At 41.6% G+C, this 16,018-nt stretch overlaps 1 protein-coding gene across 2 annotated transcripts in view; it reads left to right on the top strand.

Moving 5' to 3' along the window:
- The window catches only part of LOC138745570 (uncharacterized), a 72,860-nt gene that overhangs the window by 21,018 nt on the left and 35,824 nt on the right, over positions 1-16,018 (top strand). For both annotated transcript variants that reach the window (XM_069902751.1, XM_069902752.1), the window contains exons 3-6: positions 7,355-7,414; positions 8,268-8,320; positions 9,349-9,493; positions 14,073-14,503. In XM_069902751.1, coding sequence (XP_069758852.1) covers positions 7,355-7,414; positions 8,268-8,320; positions 9,349-9,493; positions 14,073-14,503 — 689 coding nt within the window. The remainder of the gene's footprint in view (positions 1-7,354; positions 7,415-8,267; positions 8,321-9,348; positions 9,494-14,072; positions 14,504-16,018) is intronic.

A 16,018-nucleotide genomic window follows, 5' to 3' on the forward strand; every position in this document is an offset into this window, starting at 1 on the left:
GAGCGAATTTATTTAAGACGAGGTGATGACGGGCTTCATAATTGAGAATTGAATTTTAAAAAAACTGCAGATGCTGGCATTCTGAAATAAAAATAAAGTTGCTGGGATTACTGAGAAGGTAAGTGAGAATCTGTGGAGGAGAAACAATTAACATTTCAGCTTGTTTATTTTCTCATTTCTTGAGATCAAAGTGTCGTTGACCTGAAACATTGATAAGCACTGGCATGACATATGCTTCCAACACTTGGTTTGATTTCTCCCCCCCCCCCCCCCCAACTGAAGTATGTTCTAGTCTGTTTATCTGGTAACAGGTTCCATTTTCACATGGATTCTGTCCATAAGACACGGGAGCAAAAATAGGCGGTTGAGTCTGCCCCACCATTTAATCGTGAGCTGATCCATTTTCTCACTGCCCGGCCTTCTCCCCATAACCTTTGATGTCTTGGCCAATCAAGAACCTATCAATCCTTGCCTCTACAACCACCTATGGCAACAAGTTACACAGATTTTACCACCTGGAAAACTCACACACAAAAAAAATCTACGATTACGGTAACTATGCTATTGTAATAAATGGTATCAAAAGAGCACAAGATTGAGAGAATGTCTGGGACTGTATTTGCTGGAATTTAGAAGAATGAGAGGAGATCTTGCAGTGTTACGTGCTATATGAGAATATTTTTGCATGGTTTAAGATTTTCCGCACGTTATAGTTCAAGTTCATCATCACATGCCCTGAAGGTGCAGTGAGAAAGTTTGTTTTGAGAGCAATCTTAGCTAAGCAATAGAAATCAGCCCGGGGGGCGGCGGTAGTCACATGAAACCAGTGGAACCAGTCCTCTCCAGAGAAAAGAAAAAAAAAGTGTTTATTGAGGAAGGATGGACCGGCTTTGGAGGCTCAATAAACATAAAATACAGGAAGAGAAAGATAAAGTTACAGAGAAGAGACAGAAGATAACAGCCAAAAGAGAAAAAGCAAGAAGAACAGAGAAAAGGGAAGAAGGAAAATCACTGGAGAAGAAAGAAGAAGGCCTTACCTGCACGTCAGAGCAGAGAGTCACCGTGGAGAGGAGCGGCCAATCTCCGACGTTGGTGAGTCCCCAGAGGGGCGGTGTCTTCCCAACCGGCAGACTTCAAAAATGGCTCTCAGAGTCAAGAAGAGGTGCACAACTGCGCATGCGCAAGTAAAAGAAAAGGTCAATGCCAACGGGAGGGGGACTCAGCTGAGGAGCGGCCAGCTGCGGAGCAGCCAGCTGAAAGATGCCCAGTATTGGGACGTTCGGCTGGGGGAAGTAAAGAAGAAAGAAGGAAAGAACAGTGAGAAAGAGAATGAAGGGTGGGAAGAGGATGAGCAGCAACTGGGCGACCGGCAGGGGGTCGGCCTGCGGCGAGAGGCCCAGCAGCGGGTCGGCCTGCAGCAGGAGGCCCAACAACAGGAGATACAGCAGTTGGAGGCCCAGCAAGGATACAGAAGCAGCTCACCAGAGAAGGATGAAGATATACGATACAGAGAAGAGAAGAAGACGACACAGACATAGATACAGACACAGAAGAAGGAGGAAGAAGACCAAGAATTTCAAAGGAAAGAAGAAGGTAAAATAGGTAAAATTTTTGAAATAAAGCCTTTTTCAAATAACAAATGAGGTCATTAAATGAATGGCTATCAATAGAATTTAGTTCAATCAAAAGAAAAATGAAAAGAGCTGAAGACAGAATGCAAAGCTTAGAGTTGGTCATGACTGAAATAGGGAAAAGAGGAGAAAATGTGGAGGAACGAGAAGCTGCTGTAGAAATGGAGATAAATGATTTAAGAGGGAAGTTGGAAGAGAGCAAAAAAAAATTAAAGAGACCCAAGATTTATTGTCACAAAAAATTGACGTATTGGAAAACTACAGTGGGCGAAACAACATAAAAATCGTGGGCCTGAAAGAAGGCAAAGAAGGGTCAGATATGAAGGAATTTATAAAGGATGGATCCCGAAGGTGCTGGGAATAACAGACTCATGTGAAGAAATAAAAATCGAAAGGGTGCATAGAGCGCTAGCACCGAAACCCCCACCACATCAAAAACCGAGATCCACATTGGTTAAATTTCTAAGATATACGACAATAGAAAACATTCTGGACCAGGCAAGAAAGAAGGTTAGAGAAGACAATAAGCCGTTGGAATATAAGGGACAAAAAAATTTTTTTTATCCCTACATAAGCTTCAAACTTTTCTAGAAGAGGAAGGAATTCAATGTGGCAAAAACAATCTTATGGAAGAAAGGATATAACTTTATATTAAGACATCCACCAGTACTCAAAATATTCATTCCTGGGGAATGGAATAGACTGTTCTCGGACCCAAAGAAAGCCCAAAAATTTGCTGAACATTTGCAGGACAGGAGAAGAGAGAAGGAGGAGTGACAAGAAGGAAGACCGGCAAGAAAATATACAAAAATATGTAATAAATATAAAGTAAAGATAATGTATATATAAAGATTTAAAGATGGATAAGAGAAGGGGAAAAAGGAAAAAAAGAGAGCTTTGTTATAAGTATAGGAAAATAGAGTTCTCTGAGGGGGGGGAGAATAATGGTCACTGCAAAATCAGTTGACGCTTGCGAGTAAGTTCGCAAACCAAATGGAAAGGGGAGTTGTGGTTGCCGTCAAAGGACAGGAGGCAATCCAAGGAGGGGAGGTTCATTTGGGGTTAAAGGGTTATTGCTTGTGGGGATTGTTGGGGTATTTCATGTCTTAAGTGCGTTGTCATATATTGAGATTAAAAAGGAAAACTTAAAAAACAGTCATGGAAAAAAGGGGATGGAGGTGGTGAAGAGGCGGAAAAGAAGTGAAACTAAAGATATAAGATGGCCACGTTGGACTATATGACTATAAACATTAATGGAATATATAACCAAGTTTAAGTGTATCCCATTGGGGAAAAAAAATCACATATAATTTAAAAGACAAAGTTACAATTTTGAAAAAGCCTGGGAACCATATATGGAACATAACAGAAAGAGCAGGCCTCGGATCACCACCACCTAAAATGATAAGAAGATAAATGCGACCAGATTTAATGTGAATAAGTAGACGACACGTCTTTTTTGCTTTTATTCCTTTTGTATAAAGATATTGTTTTATATGTCCAATATTTACTGTTTTTGGAGGGGGGTGGGAAGGGGGAAGGGAAGGATGGGAGGGAAAAAAAGAGAAAATGTCCCTGTGAATATTTAAAGAGATGCATCTGTAAATATATTGGTTGATATAGTTCATAGTGTGATAAATAAAGAATTACAAAAAAATGAAATCAGCCCAGACAGTGTTGTATTTAAAATAATATTTTTAATTATTAATTAACAATAATATAGCACATCTAATTTATCGAAACTTAACCCCCAACTATGCGCGAATATACTGTGGGTGTGTGGGTGTGTGTGAGTGGGTGTGGGTGTGTGTGTGAGTGGGTGTGGGTGTGTGTGTGGGTGGGTGTGTGTGTGTGTGTGAGTAGGGGTGTGTGTGTGTGTGTGAGTGTGGGTGGGTGGGTGTGGGTGGGTGAGTGTGTGTGAGTGTGGATGTGTGAGTGGGTGTGTGTGTGAGTGTGGGTGGGAGTGTGTGTGTGAGTGTGGATGTGTGGGTGAGTGTGTGTGAGTGTGGATGGGTGGGTGGGTGGGTGTGTGCGTGCAAGTGTGCGTGCGTGCGTGCATGTGATGCCTTTGCTACTACAGCTCTGGCCTAATTCTGGAAATGCAGCTCAAAGTTCAGTCTCAGGAAATCCAGTGTTGACACGCAGGTTTTAAATCAATGCGACTCACGGGCAAACAATACTTAAGATACAACTACAACAATAAAAAAATTAAATGACCCCAAATGTGAGGCAGAAAAAGAGATGATATCAAAGGATATGGGAGCCTGAAGTTGAGCGCTTGGCAGCACAAGGACAGCTTCTTTGCCATTCCTGAAATGTATAATGAACCCTAAAATCTGCCTCGCTTTGACTTTTTTTCCACACTATAGTTTATTTTTTATGGTGGTTTATATAAATGTTTGCACTGTTATACTGCCCACGCCCGGCCCCGCAAACACGGTGACATCCTCGCCGTCGCCAGCCTGGCTGACCCAGACTGGATCAACACCGGGGAGTCGGCATCATCCTGCAGCTGCACCGGGGGGTTCTGGAAGACCTGTCTTGGATCCCACCCACTGCTTGTGGGAAAAGCCTCTTTTGGCAAAGGCTAAGAGACGGTAAACTCTGAATTCAAAGCACCTGCTGCCTTTCAGGTTTTGCCTCTTCAAGCAAAGGTTAGGAGAAGGCAACTCTGACTTCAAATCCCCGGGCTCGGCTCGCCCAGCCGTCAGTACCTGGAAAGGGCCTCAGCTATGGGCAAATAGCATCTGTCAGTCTGGCAGCGGGGGCAGGCAGCTGTGACAGAGCGCGGAAAACAATTTCCCTAGCAGTCCACAGCAGCATACTCGGTGGGCGAAGGATCCATAAGGACAACGGCCAGCGAGCATGGTCTTGAAACAGACCACTGCAGGGCAATCCCGCTTCACTCTGGCTGTTGTGCCTTGCACTCTGCTAGGCCCAGTGGCGCGGGACCCAGAGAGAGGCATTTGTCCTGGGCAAGCACTCGCCTAAAGCTGAAAAGCTACAAGGCACCGTGTTCATCTTCGCTTGCCAAGGGATGGGCCATGGATGGATGGGGATGGATGGATGATACTGCCACAAAGCAACAAATTTTGTTCCAAATTTGTAGGCAGAATTAACTCAGCAGTCTTAAATTTAGATTTAAGCAAATTTTCCAGAAAATCGGCGACTTTTTTTTCCCACGTGAAAATAACCTCAAATGCTAATTCAAAATGTGGTGAATGCAGGGTTAGGGGGTTATAGAGAGCAAGGTGGAATTTTTAGTTTGGGTTAGAGCGTAATGAGAAGCGGAGCAAAGGTAGGGAATGGCTTTGAGGTACAGATCATGGGATAGCAGGGCAAATGTAAGGGCCAAATGTAATTTTAAAATTTGCTGCCATTGAGAAAAGCAAAAGAAACCTAGTCTTCCTCGAATTCCCCAGTTATTTGTGGTTATCTTTCTGAGGGCAGTCTCTCACACTTGGGGAGAGTTCCAAAGTACAGCATGCACCAATTTGGTGGCCTCCTTTAATCAAAGAGAGTAAATATTCCCGGACTTTAGAACTGTGGAGAATATCATGACCAGGTGCGCTGGTATTCTTTCACAAGGTCATTTGACAACAGTCGGAGCTTGTTTCAATTACTAGGTATTTGCCTTGCTGAGGTCAAATAATTCTCCCTTTCTGAATATTGGTCACGTACTTTTAATAACCCTGTCTTCCTACTTCAGAGGGGGGAGGGGGATAAAAAGCTCAACTCCTCTCTAGCCAACTATTAATGAGGAGGTTATCTGAAAATATTCTTTTTTTTTAAATTTTGTCATGGTCAATAATTAATGTCCATCCTCAACTGTTTGAGAAGGTTGTGAGCTGCTTCAACCTTTGTTGTGTTGTATCTTGTCCCAGAACTTTGGAACTAGTCCCTGTACAGGGACTAGGCCCCTGTAACCTTAACTTTTGCCTGTAATCCAGGGATCAATTTGAATGTTCACTGGTGACATCCTGTGTAAGTGCCAATCCCATTACCTTTATCTCCCTCAGTTCCTGTTTGAACAATTTCTCCTGAGAGCTCTGCCTCTATGGTTTCATCAATCTATGCCATTGCGTCTCATTCTTTTTGTGCCCCATTTTGTTCACCATACCTACCTATGTTGGCATGATATTGAGTACTGGCATTATAAGACTGAAGTGAAGTGCCACAATTATTCATAGCTGAATCTGACAACGCTGTCAAATCCTGTTCTGACACTAACAGCTGTCCTTGATAACGTATACTGTATAATGCTTTATTTAGGCTAAGGTTGCTTGTGTAGAATGCAAACTCCATCAATCTTTTTAAGGTTCCTTAGGTCCGTAACTTGATCTTTCTGATTCTGCGAATTGTTTGCAGTGGTTTCTTTCTAAATCCCATCTAAAGTTTATCTACCATCCCTAATTTAAGACCGATTATAGACACAGTGGCCTGGTTTCCTCTATTTCTATTTACTCCCTTATTGCCAGAACATGAACCCTCATACTAGTTTAACAACAGCCTCGTCTTTCCCTATCTTAATATTTTCCCCTCAACCTACAGAACAAGCTAAGTTTTGTATTCGCTCATTAGTGGTGAAATATTGTCTCGTTTACTCCCTAATCTCCTGATCTCTCTTTTTGACTTCACTCTGTACTGAATTTTTAACTGCTGTACTATGTATGGATTGACCAGCTCGACTGCTCTCCAAACAAACTTTCTCACTGCACCTTCAGGGCATGTGATGATGAACTTGAACTACTGTATTTTCACTCCTATAACGCGCCCGTGCATATAATGCGTGGAGAATCTTAAACTGTGTGAAACTATTCTCATATAGTACGCACCTGCATATACCACGCAGGGATAGTATATTCCAACTCACAAGAGCAATTTGCCTTTACTTGGGACAGGAGACAATACACATTCCATAGCCCAGTATCTGCCACAGTTAGTCTCCCACGATTTAAGCCCATTCAATTTCCCTCATAGGTGTCAATCGCCCATTAATATAGTTGATATATAATGTTCATCTGAGGCCACTTGATATGTTAATCACCTCCCTCAGGGAAAACAGCTCTGGGCAATTAACATTAATAAGGTGCAGTGCCCTAGCCAGAATATCTTGTTTCTCAGAATACCATTGCACTCAGGCCAAAGAGATATTCCCAAGATGGCCAAGATCAAAATTTTGAATTTTACTGTTTTGTATGTATCCAATTCCCACGTTTGTTTGTAAATTGTATGTGTGTGTTTCATTGGTGCTTAATTACTTTCCCCGCTCGCTATAAATTGTGCACATTGTTTATTGCCGCTTTGACTTACCCACGGCCACTATAAATTGTGCATGTTGTTTCAACATGTAAAAAGAAAATTCTTGTACAGTGGACGCATATAACGCGCGGTGGGTTACCTGGTTTGTAAAAAACGCACATAATGCGCACGTGACATGCTTAAAAATACGGTAATTAATTTCACTGTTGATTGCTAGGAATTCTAAAATTGTTTTGACTTCAAGTTGTCTAAAAATGTCTGATGCTTTAACGCTGTCTATAATTTCTGATTTCTTTGCCTATTAATTTGGACCAGGGTGGCTTTCAAGCCTCCCCTGATCCCTCCCCCTTCATAAACAACCCTAAGTTATTCTATGAATGAACAGGGTGGTGGTAATTGTTCCCGTTACTCAGCCAGTTCCTGACATTGCAATGTTCTGTTTTTCTCTTTTTTTTAAACAGCCTTTTGATTTGAAGGAGATGGATATTCAGATTTGCTTCCCAGATGATTATCCTTTGGAGGTAAGTGGAAATATTTCCCAATGGTTCACAGTGCAGGCTTTCATATACTGGAACTATGCATCTTGCAACATGCTTTGGGGTGTTATTTTGCGTTAAAGGCGAGTTGTGACTCAGCACAGCTACCTATGATACATAGTGGATTGTTTTTGGAAGTATGTAGGCAAGATCAATCCTTATTCCACTTGTCAGTAAGATCAACACAGATCTTGTTCATGTGGATCTTCTTGCATCACATTTCATAATGAAAGGATCCTTGACTACATTGAGTAGAGGTTCTGAAGTGGGATCACAGCCCAGGTTGTGGGCTATTATATATGCCTGTGTATAGGTCAACGTGTGTATAAGAGGACCCCTGATTTTGAGGCGCCATTTTTAAGTTTTGGGGTCATCCTATACACCAGCACCAAGGGCATTAAATTACGTTACTGTGCAACCATCAACAAGGGCTCATTCCTCTTCATCTTCTGTTCTCCATATATATGAGTGAAGAATATGCCGCTGAATGAGCCTTCTAAAGCAGCATTACTTACTCGATCTGGTTAGTGACATGCTCAGTGTGACACTATTGCAGCGCCAGCGACCTGAATTTGAATCCAGTGCTGTCTGTCAGGAGTTTGCACGTTCTCCCCCTATCTGTGTGGGTTTCTCCAAGTGCTCTGGTCCCACCCTTCAAAATGTACAGGGGGAAGTTGCAGGTTAACTTGGGTGTAATTTTGTTTAAGTGGCAGGAATTTGTGCTGTAAATTTTTAAAAAATACAACTTGAATTAAAATTCAAATTAAAAAAAAATTCCACCCCAACTCAAATACAGCACTTGATCCTTTTCCTCTCTCTCTCTCTCTCTCAATCTAAGGTGTTCACTCTGGATATCCCCGAGGATCAGGATCTGCCGGCATCAATGGGCAGGTAAGGAGAACCAATAATAAATTGTTTAACCAGTGGAAGTGGTTTATCTAACTTGGTTTTAGATTGTTTCATTTCAAGCCAAATGCTGATTTCCAGAGCAGAAAACGTGTTGGAATCTGGAACAACAAAACAGCAACGCCGGAAGAACTCTGTGGATGAAGCAGCATCTGTGGAGGCAAAAGACATTCGGGTTGACATTTCAGGTTGAGATCCTCCACCAGTCCTGGTCCCATTCTTTTATTTCAGATATTTAACAATAACGTTAAGTGATACTCTCTCTTTTGCTTCTCTTTCTCTCACTGTCAGAGATGCTTTCAGGCAATTGCTGCCTGCTGGCAAATCTGTCTTCCTTATGGCAAATTCCGTGTAATATTGCACTGTTTTTATGGCATGACAATAAGGGAATTTTGAATCTAACTCGGTGATAGATAGAGCTGGCAGCACTCTGCAAGGCAAGCTGCATTTGAGGAATGAGAACCAGTGTTAATGTTGCAGGTCAGGACCCCCTCATCGGACTGGAAAGGTTAACTGTTTCTCTCTCCACGGATGCTGCTTGAGTTGCTTTGCCTTTTCATTTCAGGCTTTCAGTATCTGCTTTTTATTTATATTTTGATTAGTATTCTTTTATTTTAAATAAATGTGACCTGGAATCTCAGAAGGTATTCTCCTGTCAGTACACTTGCCTCACCAGGCGATGTCATCAGGTTGACTGGAAAATGTTTTTTTTTTAAAAAGAGGGCGTGAGAGATGGAAAAAATTAGTTTGTTATGGAGTAGGTATACAAGGGTCAGCACAACATCGTGAGCTGAAGGGCCTGTACTACAGTGTTCTATGTTCGAAAACCAAGTTCGGATATTAGTAACCGTGGCATCCTATTGCTTGGAAAATCAACAAAGTCCCGTGTGTGCTGGATAATGGAACTTTCCTGTATTCCTCTCACAAATGGTAGTTTAATTTCACTTTGCGTCCTGGTGTGGAGGACTCTTCTGTAAGTTAACAAGGTTGCATTTCAATCCTCTCCACCCTAGGCATGTGTGCAGCGCTTCAGAGGAATGGCTGCGGGCCAAGCACGCCACCAACAGGCTGACGGGAAAATTAGAGCTGCTGTTTCGCCCTTACCTACGGTGGTTAGATCGCAACCTGGAGAAGCTGTTCATAGAGGGGGCTCGAAAGGTAAGACTATGACTCTCAGAGCAGCAAAACTTTTGTGTCTGATGGGAACAAAATGGGGCACTTGAGAACATCAAGGTAGAAAGGCTGGTCTATTGAGTGTCTCAGTATGTCAGAATAAACTATTCTCCAGTATCAGATTGTTTGGGAGGCAGTTTTCTAACTGGGTGTTTAAATAAATTTATTGCACTTGTAATGCGGTGTCGGTGCTGCGCAGTCGCTCAGCAAAAGGAGGTTTGAAGCTGCTCCTTCCTTCCGATAGCCTACGAGTCACCCTTGGGCAAAGTGTAGTACCTGTTTAGCCTCCAAATCAGAGTCGCGTGAAGCCATGGATTGCAGATGGTGGACGGTTTTTACAAACCGATTCTACAAATTGAAATTTATGGGCAGATGAACTGTCCAATATGGACACTGCAACCGAAGAAGGTTTTTTTTCCCCCTTGCAAAATCATGAACTCAACATCGACTACGGTTTTGGAGCCTTCACCAAAGAAGGACAGGGAGGCCACAACTACAATTCAGAGGGTCAGAGATTGTGATAGATGGAGAGACGATCGCCCACACCGAGCGGCAAGGGACCTGAATGCGTACTGCAACATAATCACACAAACTCATCTACCTCTTGAAATCTCACAGCTCAGAAACAGGCCCCACTTGCCCATGTCAAACAATATGCCTTCCCACTTCAGTCCCATATTGGGCCCATACCTCTTTAATCCCCTCTGATCTAAATCGTTATCCAAGTGTTTCCAAAAGGAAGCTAATGTAATGGCAGCTCAATCCACATGCCCAATATCCTCTGAGTAAAGTTATTCACTTGTAAATTCTCCAACTCAAGGAAACAAATGGTCACTATTTAAAGACCCTCAAGTAGATCTCCTCTCACCCTCTTGCACTTGAAGGCCTAGTTTTTTCAGACTCTCAGGATAACTCGACTTCCCTAATCCAGGCAACAACTTTATAAACCTCTTCTTTACCCTTTTAAACTTTATAATATCCTGCCAATAGCAATGTAACTAAAACTACACACAGTATTCCAAGTGTGGCTTCACCAACATCTTGTTTTACCTCAGCATGGCGTCCCAACACTTGTGTTCAATGCCTGACCATTGAAAGCAAGCATCACAATGCTCTCATCACTTTCCCCGTGCTGCTTTATTTAAAAAGCTATATACCTGCACCTCGGGATACCTCAGTTCCATAACACTCGAGGTCATAGCTAAGTCAAGTTTATTGACATTGGATTGTACAAGTACAACCTGATGAAACAGCATTCTCTGGTCCTTGGTGCAAAGCACACAGACACACGTACAGAGAAACAATACATATACAGTATAGGACAAATATTCATATGTACAAGAAAATAAATATTGTTTTGTAAATATGAGAGTCTCGGATGGTTAGTGTGAGCCATTCCTTTGATCGTTCATCGTTCTCAGTGCCTGAGGGAAGAAGCTATTCCTCAGCCTGATAGTGTTGGCTCTAATACTCCTCTTCCTCTTTCCCAATGTGAACAGCTAAAAGGTGCTGTCTGCAGGGTGGATGGGTGGGGGGGGGGATCCTCAGTGATTTTGCGCACCCTCTTTAGACAATGAACCCGGTGGATCACATCGATTGAGGGGAGGGAGACTCTAGCGATCCTCTCTGCCCCTCTTATGGTCCTGTGGATTGACCTCTGATCCATCATAGAGTACCATACTATGATACAGCCATCCCAGGATGCTCTCAATAGAGCTCCTATAGTGTTCTCAGGAAGTGCAGTCTCTGTTGCGCCTTCCTGATAAGTGAGGAGATGTTGCGTGTCCACGATAGTTAAAGCGAACTCCAAGGAACTTGATGCTCTCCACGACAGAGGTGTTGATGTGTAGCGAAGGGTGGTCGTTTCTGGTTCTCCTGATGTCCACGATCATCTCCTTCATCTTGTCCACATTGAGACTCCGGTTATTCCTCTCGCAGTATTTCACAAGATTTCCTCCCTCTGCAAGTGTTTTTTAAAAGAAAATTATTTAATTGTTTGTATCATTACAGGAAAAAAAGAATTAAACGTTAATCAAATGTCCATAAGCCTATGATACAAAAAATACTTTTGTATTTTTTCTTGCCATCCGCCCCCCCAAAAGAAAGAAACACCTACCATTTAATATACAATAATATTAGCATAGACAATCATAAATTGTTATTAAAAATTACTAATTAAGGAGTGGATAAGATGGAAGAGGTGGACGGAAAATTATCCATAAAATCCATATATGGTTTCCAAATACTGTAAGAATTTTCAACTCGATTCCTTAAATTCTACGTAATTTTTTCCAACGATCTACAATTTCGCATCGACCTAGTAACACGTCTCCACCATCTTTCCACGATATCGCTTTACATTGCAATACTTAAATACTTATAATATTTGCAGTATTTTATAAATACTTAAATACTTACAATATTTGCAGTTTATTTGCAATATTTGCAGTATTTTATAAATACTTAAATACATAATATTTGCAGTTTATTTGCAATATTTGCAGTATTTTATAAATACAATATTTGCAGTTTATTTGCTTTATTTGCAATATTTTCAGTATTTTATAAATACTTAAATACAATATTTGCAGTTTATTTGCAATATTTGCAGTTTATTTGCAATGTTTGCAGTATTTTATAAATACTTAAATACTTACAATATTTGCAGTTTATTTGCAATATTTGCAGTATTTTATAAATACTTACAATATTTACAGTTTATTTGCTTTATTTGCAATATTTGCAGTATTTTATAAATACTTAAATACTTACAATATTTGCAGTTTATTTGCAATATTTACAGTATTTTTTAAATACTTACAATATTTGCAGTTTATTTGCAATACTTAAAAAAAAGAATTCTTAGTATTTGTCCAATTTCAATTTTATATCCTTTTCATAAATATCTTTTAAGTAAAAATATTCTTGGATCCTTTAGTATCTTTAGCTTCATAATTTGCCCTAATAATAAACTCAGTTAATTCCAAAAACCTTTCCACTTTTTCACAAGACCACACTAAATGTAAAAAAGTCCCTCTTTCTTTTGCACATCGAAAACACTTATTTGAATAATTGGGATTAAATCCATTTAACTGATGTGGAGTGTAATACAGTTGATGAAGAAAATTATATTGAACCGTCTAACCTTTACTGTATTCGTAACCCTTGCAATCGTTCTTGTTGATGAGGGCCAACTACTGTCACCTGCAAACTTGATGACCCTGTTAGAACTGGACCTAGTGATGCAGTCATGGGTCAGTAGCATGAACAGGAGTGGGTTGAGCACACAGTTCTGAGGAGTGCTAATGTTCGATGTTCTGCTACCATGCCCGACCTGGTCTATCCTGCCATTAGCAGAGTCCTGCCCTGGTTCAATTTACCCAAATGTTTCTCTGAGTTGAACTGCATCGGGACGTGTCTGGTCTAGATCCTGTTGCAAACTATTTTCACTGTAGCATATATTGTCATGTCATCCGCAAACTTACTCATGTTGCCACAAGCATCTTTGTCCAAATAATTTATGTCTATTACAAAAAAAAGGGTCGCAGTACCCTGAGGTGATTGTAGTAAAGATCCACAGACTCTGTAGTTGAAGTAAAAACGCAATGCTGGAGAAATTCAACTGGTCAAATAGTGTCCTTTATGTAGCAAATAAAAAGAGATCAATGTTTTAGGCTTAAGCCCTTCATCAAGGTGTGAACACAATGTAGGAAGGAGCCTGTCTGTATTTTGTCATGTCTAGATGAAGATGTACCTTGTCATACCTTGATGAAGGGCTGAAGCCCGAAACATTTTGTTATGTATCTTTATCTTTGCTACATAAAGTATACCGTTTGACCAGCTGAGTTTCTCCAGCACTGTGTTCCTACCACTTACCACTGTCCTATGGTCTGGAAAACTGCCCTCTGCAACCTTCCTCTGACTGTTAACCACAAAGCCATTTTTAATGTGAATTATTGTTGAGGAATATCTTTTGAATATGAAAACAGAAAACAAAGAATATGAAACAGAAAATGGTGAGACTACCCCCATTTGAGGAGAAGAAGGCCTGCAGAACGGTGACCACGGCGGCGGACCAGTTAGGGGTGAAGAACGCACTGGTGGTGGTCTGTTGGCGACTCGAGGCAAAGAACCCACACAGGGTACTGGTGACTTATGGTCAAAAGACTTGCACCAGGTTGCGGCATGCTGGAGATTTCCTCGAGACTGGCTGAAAGGGTACTAGGTATCGGAACTGGGGTGCAAGAGGGTGCCAACAGCACTGATTGTGATGGAGGTTTGGATCTGGAGCTCGGGTTGTCAACAGTTTGGACTGGAGTTTGTGTGGCTACGGAAGCTGTAGGATTGTCCACGTACACTCGGTGACTCTGGGGGGACTCTCTTTTGCTTCTCTTTCTCCGACTGTGAGAGGCAACTGGAAATTTCTGCTGATGGTCATCTGAATAAATTTTATATTAAATAAATAAATATTACACTTGTTTTATTTTATGGACAATAAAGGAATCTTGAATTCTTCAATATGTTTTTTTTTTAATGAAACTATCTTTCACTTTTCCTTTCCCAGATAAAGAGGGAATTGGACACCGAGAAATCGGGAATCCGTTTTGTGCCCTTTCAGGAACTTCAGCCACGTCTGCCAGCTGCACAAGTCTTGCAGACAACCGAGGAGTCTTTGTGTCCTCAGAATGAAGATCCTGTCAAGCGATTATCACAGCAGCTTCAGCAGACAAAGTTTGCGGAAGCGGAAAGTCCAGAAATGAGCGGTACTGGCAGTGAAGTCAGCTCTGGTGAGGAGATGGACAGTTCTTCAAGGACTGATGTATCTCGCAGACATAAACCTCTTCCAGCTGGCAATGGGAGTGGACAATTGCCGATAGATTCTAACAGCAAGGGCCTACCTAAGGGAACAGAATTGCGATTTGTTGGCTTTCAGCTGGGAGAAGGTACAGCGACCCTGGCAGCTCAGCAGATCACTATGACGCTGAAGTGCAGCAGGTATGAAGAGAGAGAGTGGTGTGAAAGTGCACTTGGGCAGTCAGCTATCGAGGCACACACTTGTATGCTTATGAAGATCATTCAACCTAATATGTAGGGGCAACCAAATGAATCTCTTCCCAAAGCCCAATAAAACAATCTTATTGAAGTATTTATAAAATTCCAGTGTGAAAGGTAGTTCATTCCCAAAGGTTCCAGGAGTTCAGTGGGAATGTCACTTCATCTCTTCATTGGTTCTTTCTGCAAATTACTTTAAATATCTGATCATTGATGAAACAGTTCCTATTCACTGACAAACTTCTTCCTAATTTTGAATATTTGAATCTCCTTTGAATACCATATTTTCACTAATTTAAAACACATACACATTTAACATGCAGAAAAATCATAAATTATGTAAAAATATTTTTGTATAACGCGCACATGCATATACCGCGTGGGTGTAGTATTCCAAATTCCAACTGACAAGCAATTTGCATTTTAATGGGACATGAGTCAAAGCACATATCAGTATCTTCCACATTTAATTTCCCGCTATTAGCACCCAATCAACTTCCACCAGAGGTGTCAATCGCCCATTATATAGATGATATCTTGCTGCAGCACATTAACAACATTGGAGAGAAATAAATTAAATAGATCAAAGTCAGGCTTCAGAGTTGAGCAGGATTTTAATTCTAAAGTTGTCTCCAATCAGAGGCACTGATACGTTGATCTCCTCCTTCAGGGATGGGTCTGGGCAATTAACATTGATAAGGTCCAGTGCCCTAACAGGAATGTCCTGTTTATCAGAAGACCATGGCACTCAGGCCAAAGATATTCACAAGATCAAAACTATAAATTGTGCACGTTCTTTCATTGCCGAGATTACATTCTCATTCTCGCTATAACATTCCTACATTCACTATAAATTGCCAGTGTGTTTTCCCTTGGCCGCTATAAATTGCCCATGTTTTTTGATTGCCACGCTTACTATAACTTCCCACGCTCGCTATAAATTGCTGGTGTGTCTTTCCCACGGCTGCTATATATTGTGCGCATTCTTTTGTTGCTGCTATTATATTTCTATGCCTGCTATAAATTGCTGGTTTGTAGTGGCGGCTACACTGCTAACTGAAGGATCACACAACCAGACGGGTTGAGTTCAGTGAACAAAACTGATTTATTGCAGACTGCCTGGGTGGTCTTATACTCCCAGCCCGGACCTGGCTGAGAACTGCGCTGGGGGGGGCCCCGACGGCGCCATTTTGGCCGGCTGCCCTGCCATGTGCGTGACAAGCGGAGCTGGTTCACCTGCCTAATGGCGTACCGCTACATAGCACCCCCCACCCACCCAGAACCAATGCCAATGTCCTTTTTTGCTGGGCGGCCTCGCTTCTTGGGTTGAGCCACAACTACTGACTTGGTGGGGTCAAGGTGGACTGGCTTTAACCTGTCCACCATAAACAGTTCCCTCTTACCATCGATGTCCGGTGTGAAAGTGGATCCTGGACGACTTTGTACTGCCCTTCGTAT

Source organism: Narcine bancroftii, chromosome 11, assembly GCF_036971445.1.
Source record: "Narcine bancroftii isolate sNarBan1 chromosome 11, sNarBan1.hap1, whole genome shotgun sequence".
Lineage (NCBI taxonomy): Eukaryota > Metazoa > Chordata > Chondrichthyes > Torpediniformes > Narcinidae > Narcine > Narcine bancroftii.